The 15,491-nt window shown below is 48.8% G+C and overlaps 7 protein-coding genes across 7 annotated transcripts; 5 read left to right on the top strand and 2 right to left on the bottom strand.

Annotated features, from left to right (window-relative positions):
- Positions 1-114: 114 nt before the first annotated feature.
- P175DRAFT_0453837 (ABC-F family ATP-binding cassette domain-containing protein) lies at positions 115-2,986 on the bottom strand. The gene is made up of 7 exons (XM_040894555.1): positions 2,809-2,986; positions 2,572-2,761; positions 2,283-2,489; positions 2,036-2,228; positions 1,883-1,982; positions 737-1,831; positions 115-677 (listed from the first exon to the last, which is right to left on the bottom strand). The coding sequence occupies exons 1-7, from the start codon at positions 2,878-2,880 to the stop codon at positions 309-311; spliced, it is 2,226 nt and encodes a 741-aa protein (XP_040754235.1). The 5' UTR covers positions 2,881-2,986; the 3' UTR covers positions 115-308.
- Positions 2,987-3,910: 924 nt separating this feature from the next.
- On the top strand, positions 3,911-5,104 carry P175DRAFT_0514840 (sterol desaturase family protein; the record flags this gene model as incomplete). The annotated part of the gene is made up of 1 exon (XM_040898824.1): positions 3,911-5,104. The coding sequence occupies one exon, from the start codon at positions 3,911-3,913 to the stop codon at positions 4,955-4,957; it is 1,047 nt and encodes a 348-aa protein (XP_040754234.1). The 3' UTR covers positions 4,958-5,104.
- A 225-nt stretch (positions 5,105-5,329) lies between these two features.
- On the top strand, positions 5,330-6,229 carry P175DRAFT_0521934 (uncharacterized protein). The gene is made up of 2 exons (XM_040899229.1): positions 5,330-5,795; positions 5,874-6,229. The coding sequence occupies exons 1-2, from the start codon at positions 5,652-5,654 to the stop codon at positions 6,099-6,101; spliced, it is 372 nt and encodes a 123-aa protein (XP_040754233.1). The 5' UTR covers positions 5,330-5,651; the 3' UTR covers positions 6,102-6,229.
- Positions 6,230-7,736: 1,507 nt separating this feature from the next.
- On the top strand, positions 7,737-8,771 carry P175DRAFT_0529920 (uncharacterized protein; the record flags this gene model as incomplete). The annotated part of the gene is made up of 4 exons (XM_040899737.1): positions 7,737-7,818; positions 7,872-7,951; positions 8,013-8,080; positions 8,678-8,771. The coding sequence occupies 4 exons, from the start codon at positions 7,737-7,739 to the stop codon at positions 8,769-8,771; spliced, it is 324 nt and encodes a 107-aa protein (XP_040754232.1).
- P175DRAFT_0499377 (bZIP transcription factor) lies at positions 8,505-11,225 on the top strand. Its single transcript, XM_040896727.1, has 2 exons — positions 8,505-9,855; positions 9,913-11,225. Exons 1-2 carry the CDS (start codon positions 8,865-8,867, stop codon positions 10,785-10,787), a joined length of 1,866 nt encoding a protein of 621 aa, XP_040754231.1. The 5' UTR covers positions 8,505-8,864; the 3' UTR covers positions 10,788-11,225.
- P175DRAFT_0147420 (uncharacterized protein) lies at positions 10,882-11,730 on the bottom strand. Its single transcript, XM_040892438.1, has one exon. It carries the CDS (start codon positions 11,514-11,516, stop codon positions 10,986-10,988), a length of 531 nt encoding a protein of 176 aa, XP_040754230.1. The 5' UTR covers positions 11,517-11,730; the 3' UTR covers positions 10,882-10,985.
- Positions 11,731-11,827: 97 nt separating this feature from the next.
- P175DRAFT_0474369 (ribonuclease Z) lies at positions 11,828-15,475 on the top strand. The gene is made up of 2 exons (XM_040895203.1): positions 11,828-14,609; positions 14,721-15,475. Exons 1-2 carry the CDS (start codon positions 11,945-11,947, stop codon positions 15,326-15,328), a joined length of 3,273 nt encoding a protein of 1,090 aa, XP_040754229.1. The 5' UTR covers positions 11,828-11,944; the 3' UTR covers positions 15,329-15,475.
- The last annotated feature ends 16 nt before the right edge of the window (positions 15,476-15,491 follow it).

The raw sequence follows: 15,491 nt of genomic DNA, 5'->3' as shown, positions 1-15,491 counted from the left end.
TGATGGCCAGAACCTGGAACAAAGAAAATCTATTAATAGTCTGAGTACGGAGTATTCCAGGCTCTAAATTCTACTATACAGCATACAGTTTTAGCACGCTGGTCCTAATAGATCGTCGGAAATTGGCAAGACTTTCTAACCAGAACAACAATATGCTGCTATAAAGACTTACTCTGGTATACGCAATAAAGCTATATACAGAGTATTCATCTGCTATCCACTGTTCAAAACTGTCCTCTCTCCGGAGCATTTAACCCAAGGAAGTTGGAATAATTCAGCCAGCATTGAACTTGGATTCACCAAGGTATTTATATCGGAGGAAACATTTTCTGCACTTTCTTCACCAGACTCTTCTCGAACTGCTCCACTCCCTGTTCCTGTACTTTAAGGCTTCCCGCTCTCATCACATACACAACACGCCGTCGGTTCTTCGACTCGTCCGATTCTTCGTCAACGCCTTCAAAATCCTCGTCGAGCTTGTGCTCTGGATCTCGTTTCCCCTCTATCACGGACCGCACCATGAAACGATCGTGAGAGACTAACAAAATGGCTCCATTAAAAGTGGATAGGGCAGATGCGAGGGCTGTCACGGTGTGGAAATCGAGGTGGGTTGTGATTTCATCTAGGACTAGCAGGTGCGGTGCGTTCCAGATGACTCGTGCCAGGGCCAGTCGAACCTAACAAGCGAAAGTTAGCAAGCCCCATCTCTTCAATCAAGTTGTCTAGCAGGACTCACAAGCTGACCACCAGAAAGCCGGTGAATCGGTACGTCAGAAACTATCCTGCCTTGAAGGCCTAGAGACGACAACAATCCGCGTTGTTCTCCTTCATTAAGCGACCCCCCAACATCCTTCGCAATCACACCCAATGCTGCCAAAGTTGGGTCACTCCGACCGAGTTCTTGGAGCTCTTCAATCGAGTGCTGGGCATAGTATCCCATCTTTAGCCGCGAATGGGAAGAAACTTTTCCTTGACTCGGCATGGTGACCCCAGCCACAAGACGAGTCAGGGTTGATTTACCGCATCCATTCAGACCCATAATCCCAATGCGATCGCCCATGTGTATGACAAGATCAATATCCTTCAGCACTGGGGCTGTCCCCGTCTGGTATTTGAATGTCACCCCTTCTAGGGATATCAGTGGTCCCGGAAAACGTAGCTCAGAAGCATCGGGCAAAGCGATCGAAGCACCCTTTTCATCTTGCGGAACCTCGATTTCTGCACGTGCATTCAGATGAAATCCAACAAGATCTCGATTGAGTTTGAACCGTCCCCCATTCGCACTGACCTGGATGCCCATCCTGTCGTCGAGCTTCTTTTGCCGCGACTTGGCCAGGCGAAGCTTGTTATCGTCGTTCGTTTTCTTTCCGACTTTGATATTCTCGCGCACGGTTGCTTCCATGTGGGCTATCTGGCGCTCCTGTGCTTCCTTCATACGTCCCCAGTATAGTTTCTGCTCTTCAAAGTCCTTCTCATATACAGACAGATTTCCTTTGAAATAGGTGAGCTTTTGGTCGCGGAGGATCACGATTTCTTCGCAGACGGCATTCACAAAGTCTCTGTCGTGGGAGACTAAGACCATGGTTGTCGGGGAAGAATCACGCAACTGCTTCAAGTAGTTTTCGAGCCAGACGACTCCTAGTAAATCAAGGAAGTTTGTGGGTTCGTCTAAGATCATGATATCCGGAGCTTGAATCAGGACACTTGCTAGCATGCACCGCATGCGCCAACCACCGGACATGGTTAGAAATGATTTGCTGAGTGCTTTCTCCTGGAATCCCAACCCGATAAGTATTTGACGAGCTTGCTGTTCTACATCGACGACTTTCATCTACGCTTGGTCAGCAATCTCTAACGGCCAAGATAGAGAAAAATTACTTACTGCTTCAAACTGAGATTGTAGATCTTGCAGTGTTTCCATAGCAGCCTGCGTCTCCGATTTGATTGTTTCAACATCAATATCTTCCTTTGGCTGCCCCAAACTTCATTTTTTTTTAGTTATTATTTATCATGCGGATTAGATAGAATCACTGACAGCTCCTTTGAAGTTTGAAGCTTTGACTCAACAGATTTCAGCTCCTTGCGGGCTTGAAGACCTCTAGCACCACTTTTTAGGCTTGCATTCTTTTGTGCCAGAAAGAGTTGCTTCTCAACCTCGTCATGACGGATCTTTCGAATTCCTCTAACAGGCTGCAATGGGTCTTCGGTCTCAAAACTCTTTGACAAGACTGCGGGATTGTATTAATGACAGTCAGCTCAGTGACAGAAGATCACGATCTCACAATTCATTTTTCGAATAACATCATTCCTATGATTGTCACTACCCATGACATATTCCAAAACGGTGTTGTTTCGGTTGTTCTTATTCATGACCTCATCGTCAAACACCTGGCCTTCCAGGGTTTCGGAGTCTGTCTGCTGTAGTATCGCTATCCGCGTTGGATGTGGAATTCCAGGCACCAGTTTATCAGCCATGGCCCGGAGAAGAGCTATAATACATCAGTTGGCTTTTCTTCTCTTTGATCCTCTTTCCTTGTTTGAAAGTCCAGCTGGACGACGAAAACAGCTTACTTGACTTTCCCGTCCCATTGCGACCTATTAAGCCGTAATGTACACCTGCCTTCAGGCGTAAATGCGCATCGGAGATAAGTTCCTTTGCCTCAGCCCTGGACTTTGATTTGCCCTTTGCCTTTGCTTTGGGGGCCTCCTCTGTGAGATCAGGTGGAGAGGTGACCGCAATGGTAAGTCCCTCGACATCAATCTTCAAGAAACTTAGCCTGGTGCCAATTGAAGATAGGTATATCTCACCTCCTGTGATGGCTTGTCATTGAGAAGATGAAAGCGAGTCTGTTTGCAGGTTGCAATGATCGATGGTGTCATGGTTGGTTCAATAGAAGAATGAACAGCAAGTTCTCTCCTGCATCCAACGATATCACAAACGCTATATATCGTATGGGGAACTCAGCTCAGGGACCTGAGGATAGAACTGGGGAAGGGCTCAACCCCGTCTAAATATGAAGCTTCTCTAGGTAATTCTCTCCTTTTTGACCTCTAATCCTGTGTGGATCGAGCATCTGCCGGTACGACCAGCTTTCTCTCTCTCTCTCTGCACAACCCGGGATGAGCCAATAGCGCCACCATCTTCAACAATTCTCCAAGTACAACATGGCGTCAGTGAAGCCACAGAAGACCAGATTATTGGAATCATTTTTTCAGTCACTCGAGTCGGGGTCCGAAAGGGGAATAGCGCCCTTGAGCGGCCTCCGGAATCAATGGCTCGTTTATGATTCATATTCATATATACTTTATTATCGGTATATTATTAACTATGATTATTAGGTATGAGTCACTTGCATTGAAGAGAAACAAATCATAAGCAGCTCTACAGTCATCTTACCTCGTTCTTTGGATGTTGAACCATGTTGACAGAGATCAGGGTTAAAATAGTTCCTACAGATAGTTGGTTCTAGTATCTCCAGCATTATATCTGTTTCAACCCCATCCCCAGCTGTGGAAATCTAAAACCGATGGCTAGTACGATCTGAATTCCTTTCCTCTTGTTTCTTTGCCTATGCGGTTCCATGGATTCCTTTGTCGAGGCTATCTATTCTGGATTCCGAGGCATCCCTTCCTTCATGCGGGAAATCACTTACATCCCCACTAACTGGCATTGGCCGTATTGTATTGCCAATAGTTTGCTGCTCCCTCTCTGGATGCTCTCGCATTGCTATCTTTTTTCAGACAGACGATCTGACCAGGGATAAGCTGGAATCTCGTTGCATGTGTGCACTCCAGTCAGTCGCGTGCTTGCGAGCCGCAGTCTTTCTATCATGGCCGTATAAAAATTCCCCTCCATACCCATCTGTGGATGTATCCCAGACCAGGCAGCTGTGCAATATTCCTCACAGCCATGGATACCAATCCGAATCCAAAGGACTCTATGAAGTCCACCTGGCGTGCTGGCAATCAGGCGGAATGGACATTCTACCACCAGCTCATCGACTACCTGGATGTTTACCCTACCCATCTTGACCAGGAGGTGCCAGTGCACTTAAAAGATGAGAAGGTGCCATATTTGCCTCACTGGTCGATGCATCGATTTGTGCTCTTTTATTCTGCGATCCCGCTCCTCCTTCATCAGGTCTACTCCGCCTATACTGGTAACGCTCTCAGGCCGTTCGTCGTGTTTAACTGGTATTTCTTTTGCTTCAACGCGATCGTGATCTACGAGGTGCATGTTCTCCGAAAGCTGGGACACCAGTACGGCTTTTTGGATGGCGACAAGCACGAACGCGACGGCATTCCGGACGTAGGCGTAGGCAAGGCTGTCCGATCGCTCTACATGACGACTGGCTCGCGCCTGGCCATATCGGTCTATCTTTCCTACAACTCCAACCTGCTTCCCTCAGACCTGAGCTGGACATGGCTTCCTCTTGAGATTGGCCTCTACAGCATTGTCCTCGACTTTTGGTTCTACTGGTACCACCGTTCGATGCACGACGTGAGCTTCCTCTGGAGGTTCCACCGCACGCACCATCTCACCAAACACCCCAACCCGCTGCTTTCTGCGTATGCCGACCACGAGCAAGAATTCTTCGATATGGTCGGAGTTCCGTTCATGGCCTACATGACCATGAAGTGCTTTGGCCTCCCCATGGGCTTCTACGAGTGGTGGGTCTGCCATGTGTATGTCGCCTTTGTTGAGGTTCTAGGACACAGTGGCCTTCGTCTCCATGCAGGTGCCCCATCCCCCCTGAGCTGGCTGCTGCGTATGTTCGATGCCGACATTGTCATTGAAGACCATGACCTCCACCACCGCAAGGGCTGGAGGACGAGCCACAACTACGGAAAGCAGACCCGTCTCTGGGACCGCATCTTCGGGACCTGCCACGATCGCATCGAGTCGGTCGAGGATAACGTTGACTATGTCAATACCGCTACTTTACCTCTTTTCTAGTGAACTCATCCTTAGGTACCAGCAGTATTGACGACATGATCACGACTTATAGAAACGTTCTATATACCAACTAACAAACATTCATATAGACTGGGATAATGCGATATACCCAAGTTATTAATTTTCTTTCCAATCATTATCCTTCGCCACCAACACAACCACAAGCACACTGATCCGTCATCCGATTGGAAACCCCGCAACAATGACTTCAACATAAAAGTCAATTCCCAAACAAACCACGCCATACTCTCTGACAAGTCATAATTCTTCGTATCTCGGGTAAACGTGCTTAAAAACAAACCTCGGATGGAAGTAAAATGCATCATAAGAACAGCCCCTCCGCTCCGATAGACTTCTCCAGACTGGGGTAATCACGAACATGCCCAACCAGTACGTAGTACTACTACTAGTAAACCTGGAGACTTTCACCAACGTGGCCAACCAACCAACCGGCAGACTCACTTTGTTCGTCTGTCTGATGTCAATTAAATCATGACCTCATCTGTTAGCTCCTGGGGTTATAAGCAAGCGAAGCCCACTTTGACTGTTCATTCGACTATCACATAGATATCCATATATATATCCAGAATCGACCAGTCAACTATAGTTACCACCTTCATCATCTTGATAGTAGTGATCCCACTCTTACATCCTCTCTACCAGATAAAGAAAGAAAAGAAAAAAAACACACACCATGTCCTCCAAAGACCACCCTAGCGATTTCACCCAACCCTTCAGCGACAACGCCAAGTATACCCGCAGCAAAGCGGCCCAGAGCCGTGGCCAGAGGGACCGCTCTACAGCATTCACCACGATGAATCCGGATCTGGGTATTCAGGTTAGTTTATTTCTCTCTCCCTCTCTCTCTCTCTCTCTCTTTTCTGTATGCGTTGTCTGACCCAAGTGAATACTATAGGACTCCGCTCCGCCAGCCATGCAGGAACCTACTACCTCTACGACATCGGAGTGGCAGCAGAGCACCAGCACTAGCACCAGCACCCGCACCGGCACCGGCTCTGGCACCACCGGCATGTCAAGCGCTGGATCAGGTGGTGGCGGCGGCGGCTGGAATCGTGGATCGAGATACTCGTTTACTGCGGAGACTTTGGCTCATCCTGACGACAAGACTGCTCCTGATGAGTAACTATTTACTAGCTATCTATCTACCTACTAGGTTGGTTCTAGTTATAGTTAACTATAGTTAAGTCGATTACTGGGGGTTTCGAAGGTCATAAATTGTGCTTGGGATTTGAGGTTGGTCTTGTTTGGTATGTGGAATTGATATTGATCTGGAATCGTAATTAATTATAATACTACTTTGGCTTTTGTTTTTTTTTATTATTATCCTTCCCTAGGTATCCTCTTTCTTAATCCTATAGTAGTAGTAGTAGTGTGAGTTATAAGCTTTACCATGAGGTTATGTATGTTTATTTTTATACTCTCAAATTGGGGCTGTGCCATCATTCCTGGAGAGGTACGTACATACGGAAGTTCGTCACGAGGCAGACGTCTTGATTGAATTCACTTTCCTTTTAGGATTTAGAAATGAATGAAACCTAGGTGGGATCATCTAGATGATCATCTGCATCATGATGATAATAGTAGTTAATGGGGAGATTCTTCTTCCTTTTTGTGAAACTACGTATGCTCCGTGAGTCTGTAAAGGGATAGTTATTACTAGTATGTCTAGTTGGAGTAAATCATTGGTCTAAGACGAGATAAGGCAATGCGTGGGGAATCTTCGGCATGTTGAAGTATATAAAATTATAAATACTCGTGTTTGTATAGGAATCTATCTCCGGAGTCCGTACTAGCAGTGTTTGCCGTATAGGGATGGACTAACTATGATCATCCTACTACTGCCACTAGGTTATGTAAAAATACCTGAAAGGGCTATATTTACGAGATACTAGAGGCTAGTAGATGTCTGTCTCCTAATACTCCGTACTCGTCTATCTTACTCTAAATGGTCTCCGAACTGAAATACAGCTATTCGGGATTCTTCAAAGAAGCACGCAAACACATATACTTACTTACATACGTACTAATATGATATGATCTTAGATATCATATCACATCACCTCATCATCGAATCAATTGACGGCAAAAGAAGCTGCCTAGTAGGTTGCATGTGGCTGATTCAGAATACCCCTATGGATAAAAATAAATAAATAAAATAACACAATGGCACAACCTCGGCCGGAGAAAGAGAGTAGAACTAAGCAACTGAAAGGCGAGAACGCAGACAGACCCTAAGTTCATACGGAGTAAAATGAAAGCAGTGTCTAGACTCTAAAGTCCAAACCGTTGTCAGTGTTGTCCTGACGATCTATGGAGTAATCTTGCTCGGTAAGGCCCCAGTAGCCCTACCTAGGGCCTACGTACCCCAGGCTGTGCAGTGATCCTATCCGAAAAGAGTTTTTCTTCTTCGTCTTCGTGCCCCTTTTTGGTTCCATGTGTTCCCTAAGAAACAAGATTGAGTTGGGCGGTTCTAGGCCCGCTTAACTAGGTATGTATGGTCCGAGGGTTCATTGCATGATTCAACGTGTGCTCTCCTTGTAGTTACGGAGTACTCTACAGTCTACACGGCGTCGGAAGGTTGTGTCTGTGGACTATGTATAAGAGATCCGATTGTTGGACGACTCCAAGCGCCAAGTCGGATGCGATTCCCAACGTAGTAAGGAGGCCATCTCCTAGTCTATCTGTATTCTGTCCAAGTTAGAGAACTCCCCAGTCAAACTCCTTCTGGGCATAAGTGTGTGTTCTCGTGGGGGCCTCAATGGCTGAGGTTGGCGGGTTACCATTTTCTCGCTTCCACGGCGAATCGCCGGAGTCCCTTCACACCATTCTCGTTGGCCAGGGTGAGATCGAGACTGACTGTACTCCGTATTTGCCGACGTTAAGTTCTTCCAAGCGTGTGTGTTCGGATGGAGGGCCAAGCTTTGCGTCCGGTGGTGGCGCACTCCACCGATTCCACTTGCCCTGAAGATTTTGGTAACGAGTTAAGGAATATAAAGAAAGGGAAAAAAGAGGTCAAAACTCATCGACCTTCCAGAACACTTTCGGGAGAACACTAACAATGGCTAAGGAGATTAGCCGAGTCGTATCCAATCCCGAACGTGGGTAAGTTAGATTACATTGGAATTGTGGTATGTTCATATTTATGAAACAGACAGCAATTAATTTGTAGTGTGGTTAGCAATTAGAGTAATGCATGAGGCATTGGAGCAACCAGCTAAGGGGGAACTTGACCCGTATTCTGCTACCTAGTTGATTACTCGTGGATTTTGCCAAAGGTGTCTGTAAATCAAGCATGGTTATAGCCCAAATGGTGATGATTTTAGCATTCATTGATCATTCTGTTATCCTGAAGAAGGAGAAAGACATCGGAGGGGTTGAAAGATATACAGCCAATAACCAGGGAGGACTGGATGACTCAGCAGAGGACGCGCAAGCCGATTCTATTCTTATTAGAATTTCTGACTAGCGGCTGTAAATTACCGTCAGATCCGTTACCGCCGTGTTTTCTTCCCCTGGCAGAACTCCGTCTATCTTCAACTTCCTTATATCATTCTTTCTTTCCACCTCCTCGTCATCATCGTCACTCGAACCTCTTCTCTTCTTTTCCTTGCTGTTTTCTTTTCTTTCGCTTCCTATTTCCTCGTCTTCCGATTTTTAAACGGTTGTCCTCGCCCCTGTCTTACACCCTCCTGGTCGCAGTCGGTCGCTTGCCTTGGCCACCACCTCATTCAATGACAACAACAACAACAACAACAACAACCTGAATCCTACCTGTCGATTTTACGAGGAATAAACGGGCTGGCGTATTGTCACTCTCATAGAATCTGATATCTAGTGCCGATAGATTACTCCACTACTAGCCCTTTTCACATCCTCCCTCACAGTCATGGCGACCCTGGCGGAACACCCGGTTGTTGCTCCAGCGTCGTACGACCAGGATATCGATTCCTTTCTCAACCTCGACCAACTCAGTTATACCTCCTCGGAACCAGCACGATCGAAGATCGGCCTGACAACACAACCGTCCCTTCCTAGCTCAGAGTTCGCTGCGAGCGAGGCACGCAGCGCCAGCTTCGCTTCCTCGGGCCAATCGCCGATCGCGTTCCAAGCGCCTAGCCATCAGTACGATGAACATAAGCAACAGACTGGTCTACCCCCAGGTGCTCTGGCCCAAGCAATGACATACAACCATATGACTCCTATGTACAACACTGCAAGTCCCGGGTTTCCGATGAACGGAGAGATGTTCCAGGGCCAAGTGAAGCGGGACGATGGGCCTATGGATTTCAACTCCGCCCCTCCTCGTAATCCTTCTGAGATGGACCTGGAGTCCGACAACAGTATGGGTGCCGTCCCGGGCTACTACTTCTCTCCATCCCCCAACAAGACCCAGTTTGTGGACCCCAATGCCTTGGGAGGTCATGAGCTTGTTTCTGTTGGCCCTTCGACTCAAGTTGGCCGCATGTATCCAGGTATGCACCAGCAACAAGCCGCAATGGCCAAAGCAGCTCAACAACAAAGACAGCATGAATTGCTTCGCCAACAACAGCAGCAACAACAACAATTCCAGCACCCCCGTCAGGAGATGCAACACCCCGAAGCTCCTCGGGCTCAGCATCCTCACCTCACAAACCCTCTGGTTGAGGAGCGTATTTCTCTCCTTCTGCAGCAAGTGAAGCAAACCGCTGTCACTTCGCCCTCTGCTTCACCCTCCCCATCATCTATTCCTCAAATGACCAAGGCTAAGAAAGACGAACAAGATATGGACGAGGATGAAAGGCTACTTGCCAGCGAGGAGGGAAAGAAGCTAAGCAGCAAGGAGCGTCGCCAACTCCGTAACAAAGTCTCCGCTCGTGCTTTCCGATCCAGAAGAAAGGGTATGCCATTCCATGGTCCCGGTAACGTGGATACGTGGATACTAATTTAGCATATAGAATATATTGGCCAACTGGAAAGTGAAGTTGCCGCAAGAACAAATGAAGCTCACGAACTTCGCGTCCAGAACCGCACTCTTTACGAGGAAAATGCCCGTCTCACAGACTTGGCTCGTATGCTTTTGTCCTCTCCTCACTTTTCGCAATTCCTTGATGAGATGAATGTCAACAGCGTTCCTGTCCCGAGTCAGGCGCAGCCACACCAACCACAACAGTCGCAACCACAGCCCCAGCCGCAACAACCTGCCCTGTCACAGGCCCCAATGCCGCAGGGTAACATGCCCAAAGACCCAGCCATCAGTCACGGCCAACAAGAATTTTCCATGTCGCAAGGCTCTCAAGTTGGGATGATGATGGTCCCCAACCAGGCGATGGATGTTTCTGCGATGAACATGAACAATGGTGGCTGGAACTCGGGAATTGACATGAACTTTGGCAACGCTCCCGTCTTCGCAGTCTTGGAGGTTCCAGAGCCTGCCATTGTTGACGCTGAGATCCTGAGCGGCAAATCTTCCAGCTTCGTTGAGACGTATATCCCCGAGATCTCCAGCAGTAAGGACGACGCCCCTGTTCTGGAGCGTTTGTCGATTGTCGAACAGCCCCAGCAGCAGACCGCTGTGACTGGTGTTGAGAATCCGGATGTTGAAATTGATGAATCTGACCCTGCTTTTGCCTTGTTTGTCGACCAGCCGCGCACCACCCCAGCTCAAGAATCTGCTCCTTCTTTTGAGGGTATTCAATCCGACAAGGCTCCTTCCCTCGCCCTCGTAGTCGAGAATGACTCCAAGACCGCTGCTAATCGGCTTGCTTACCTCTGCGACAGCATGGAAGCTGCCTTCCAACGCGTTTCTTTGATGACCTCCCATCTTCAGTGATTCCCCATTTCGTCATGATTTGCGCTGTTTCAAAATTGTAAAGTCTTTTCAGTTTTTTATTCTTGTGTGCTTCAAGGTCCCTGAGCACAAGTCCGTCGTGTAGACCAATCCATTTCCTTTGTTCATGATCCTGTGACTATATACCGCGAGTTTGATCTTGCTCTATTACCTTGTGTTTTTTTCTTCCTCTTGGCTCTCTTATTTTTTTTTTTTATTATCAAACAGGGTGTTCTGGGATTGTCCTTTGGGTTTTGGGCTGGCTTTGTGGAATTTTATCTGGGATATCGGGGGTAGCATTTGAGCTGGGTCTTGAGAATTTAGATTAGGAATACTATAACAAACCAATGGAAATCTTGAATAAAGATTAGAACTGTGTAATGGTCCAGGATCTTTTGTAACTGCGGAAGTTTGTCTTGATATTTTGTATCCAAATGTTGTTGAATACTCACTCTCTCTATCCTGGGCGTTTAGCGTTGAAACTCTCCGCTTCGGGCAAAAAAAAAAAGTTGACCCGCGACAAGCTTCTTTCTTCTCTACTCCGTCCCTAGGGAGTATTTTGCCATCCTCAACTCTCCCACAAAGCGACCTACGACTGTCTTGATTTTCATGGCCGGCCGCTCTTTTGTCGCACTCTATGTCGCACGCACTTGATTGCCTATTGTATTGCACGAGCCATTCTCTGAGACGCTTTTCTGTGGACGTGGTGGTAACTTCCAACTCCAACACCATCCGCCAGCACAGCCTTCTCGAACACTCATTTCGCGTGACTCATATGTGCATGTCCACTAGGTCTCATCCTTATTTAAATTAGCTTCGTTTTAGCCAAATTGGCTTCCCTTCAGCTCTCCGAAAGGCTGTTCGATCGAGCCTTTCGCGGACTCGTCTCCCTCCCACCTTCCCGTGCCAGCTTTTCCACTTCGCAGTCAACCCAGGAAAAGAAGGACATCTATTATAAAGGCCCTTTGCACATTCGATCTCCGCGCAATACTGACGAACGGACAACGATTGCGTTCCAGAATCGATTTATCCCGAGCTCACATATCATCCGGGCGCCTAGACTCTCCAACAATCGCGGCAAATTTTATATCTTCTTCAAGGACAACATATATCGCCCTAGAAAAGATCACCATCTACCGCCACCGACGGGAGTTACACCGATGAAGTTCAACTACCAGCTCCTCACGACGCCTACGGCTGACACACCTGGCACTACCCTCCTCCTTCATTTTCCGGATAAACGATACCTGTTCGGACAGATATCTGAAGGTACGCAGCGAGCATGCACAGAAGGTGGGACTAAGGTCGCTAGTGTCTCAGACATTTTCCTCTCGGGCCGTCTAGAATGGAGCAATACAGGAGGCTTGATTGGTATGATCTTGACCCAAGCTGACGGGCTGTCCAGTTCTGCCTCCGCCGCGGAGCAGGCTGCCCGGGAGAAAGAAGCGAATCGCCTCAAGTACAGCGTGAAAAAGGGCAAAGCAGGAGATCATTCGCCAGTCGTAGAGGAAACTCCCGCTCCAGAAAAACTGTCCGACTCGCAGCATGAGTTGACCATCCATGGTGGGAGGAACCTGGCGCATACCTTAGCTACCGCTCGGCGATTCGTCTTTAGAAAGGGTACACCCGTATATACAAGGGAATATGACACGGAAACACTGTCGAAGAAACTCCACACCAACGAAGATGACCCATTTCAAAAGCCTACGTGGTCGGATCAAAATATCAAGGTATGGGCTATGCCAATCTCTCCTTCATCTGCGCCACCGCCCCGGCCCAAGAGCCCAAGAAAACGAAGCCTCGATGAATTCCGAGAGACTGCGGATACCTCCGATTCTAGCCTGCATCTCAGCGATCAGCTCATGAGGGAGTCCGTTGTCGCTGATATGTTTAATTCATCATGGAGCCTGGATGCGTTGGTAGAGACCCGTCTTTCTCAAGTCAAGATGCCTGCTGTCATGTTTGTGCGCAATCCGCAGACCAAAGACCTGGAAAAGTACACGGGACCAGCTCCAGGAAGTAATGAGCCCCTTCCAGATATAACCGTATTGGTGCGCAAGCCGTGGCCTGGCGCCGCCATCGAAAAGATCCCTACAGCGACAAAGAACGAGGAGTCTCTTTGCTATATCATCAAGAACCATGATATTAGAGGAAGGTTTTATGCTCCCAGAGCCCTCGCTCTTGGTGTTAAACCTGGTCCCGATTTTGGTGCCCTCACCAAGGGTGGGACTGTCACCGTCGATGGCAATGTGATAACACCGGAGATGGTCTTGGGACCTCCCCGTCTCGGACAGGGGATGGTAATCGTCGATTTGCCCACCCCAGAATATGTGGAAAATTTCGTTAACCGACCAGAGTGGAAGTCCCCTTCGATCACAACCAACCTGGCGGCTTTCATCTGGATTTTGGGTCCGGGGGTTGGGGAACATCCTCGTCTTCTCGAGTTTGTACAGAAGATGTCAAAGTCTAAACACATCGTGTCGAGTACAGATTATTGCCCGAACTACTTGGCCATGAAGAGTGTTTCTGGGATGGTAATCCGGATGGCAAGGTTGAGACCTGACAATTTCCCAGTTCCAGTCCACGATAATGCAACCCTTCCCCAGACAAGTTATTCCGCGGAAAGCACTTCGTTGGTACCTACCACAAGCTCAAAGGCTCTTTTGACGCCAGCAGAGCCGGGATTGATCGTTGAGATGGAACCTCTCTTCAAGCTGGACAGTTCCGTCGTTGTGCCTCGACTGAACACCGCGAAAATCCTGAAACAAATGCCCGTTACCGCTCAGAAGCGGGCTCAAGTTATCACTACCCGCTTGAAGAAGGCAAAGGCTGGATTGCAGAGGTTCCTGAAAGATCTCCCCGGTGCCGATGCAGAAATCATCACGCTTGGCACGGGGTCCTCCACACCATCTAAATACCGTAACGTCTCCAGTACGTTGATCCGGGTTCCTAAACAGGGCTACTACCTCCTGGACTGTGGCGAGAACACCCTTGGCCAGCTCAAGCGCATGTACAACCCTGAACAACTCCGGGAAGTGCTTCGAAACCTACGTATGATCTGGATCAGTCACCTTCACGCAGATCACCACCTTGGCACTGTCTCCGTCATTAAAGCCTGGTACGAGGAGAACTACCCCGGCGGGCACGGCCAGTCCGACTCGCCAGAAATGGACATGGCTACCATCTTGAAAGAGAAGCGCCTGTTCCTTGTCTCCGAGCAGATGATGATCGAATGGCTCGAGGAATACGCCGGAGTTGAGGACTTTGGCTTCGGCAAGATGGTCCCTCTATCTGCGACCCCCGTTGCCCAACACGGAACGATCCATACCACATTCCACTACCGCCACTGCCGCCCGGACGGATCTTATCCAGGCCGTGATCTCCCCACCGGCAAGCCTGTCACCACTGAGCTCTCCTTCACGGACGAGACCTCACCCCTCACCCCTCTCCTCCGTAGGGCAACGGGCCTCTCAGACCTCCTCACAACACGAGTCTCCCACTGCCGCGGCGCACTAGCCGTCTCCCTCGTTTACTCCGATGGCTTCAAGGCCTCGTTCTCCGGCGACTGCCGGCCCTCCGACAACTTCGCCCTCATTGGCAGGGGCTCCACGGTATTAATCCACGAATCCACTTTCCAAGACGACATGATCGGGTCCGCGATCGCCAAGCGCCACTCCACCGCCTCTGAAGCCATCGCAATCGGCCATAAAATGCATGCCCGTGCTATCCTTCTCACCCACTTCAGCCAACGGTACCAGAAAGTTCAGTATCGCGAGCACCCCGCCGCCACAGCAGCGAAACCCGACCAAGCCCGTCCCATTTCCAGTTCCAGTGTCCGGCCCCAAAGCTCTACAGCTCCAACGTCCCCCCACCCCAAGAACAAGAAAGACAACGAAGAAGATGTACGCATGACAGACATCCCCGTCGACGAATTAGACAACGAAGACGACAACCAGCCCCTTGTGACATCCACTCCTCCCCCCACCAGCCCTCCACCAGCCCCCGAAGATGTCCCCATCGTCGCAGCCTTCGACTACATGCGCGTCCGCATTCGAGACATGTACGCCCTCGAAGCGTATTCCCCGGCTATCGAGAACCTCTTGAAGATGATCGAGCGCCAAGCCGAGCAAGAATGGCAGCTCCTCAAGACGCAACGCGAGGAAAACGAAACTACGAAATCCAAAGTGCGGATCAAGGCGTACAAACAAGGCGCTGTTATCAAGCGGCGGAAACAGGCTGGCGAGAGGGAACAGGAGCCCGAGCCCGAGCCCGAACTGTCCTTTGATACCCAAGGTATGACGCCGCCACAACCACCAAAGCATCTCTCTGTATGGAGTGCCAGTGAGAGCGAGAGTGGTTGGAGTACAAGCGACTACGAGAGTGAGACCGAGGATACGCGTCAGGGTGCAGAGAAGGAGAATCAGAGCGAGCAATGGAAGACCCGGAGAAAGGACAGCCATGTGCCTGGATCTCGTATTCGTGGGTCTTCGCCTTCGCGTTCGCGTTCCCCTTCTCGTACTCGTACCCGTACACCTTCGCGATAAAAAAAAAAAATAGGGATGCGATGCGAAGTAATACTTACAGTACACTTGTGCTTTCCTTTGATCTTTTCTCTGCTCTAGATGTTATTTATACCATTCTGCTTATACTGTGTGGATATGTATGTATGTATGTATGTATATAAATATTACTAGTATAGAAATCTAT

Source organism: Aspergillus ochraceoroseus, assembly GCF_002846915.1.
Source record: "Aspergillus ochraceoroseus IBT 24754 chromosome Unknown P175scaffold_2, whole genome shotgun sequence".
Classification (NCBI taxonomy): Eukaryota; Fungi; Ascomycota; class Eurotiomycetes; order Eurotiales; family Aspergillaceae; genus Aspergillus; species Aspergillus ochraceoroseus.
This window is presented reverse-complemented; position numbering and strand designations above follow the sequence as displayed.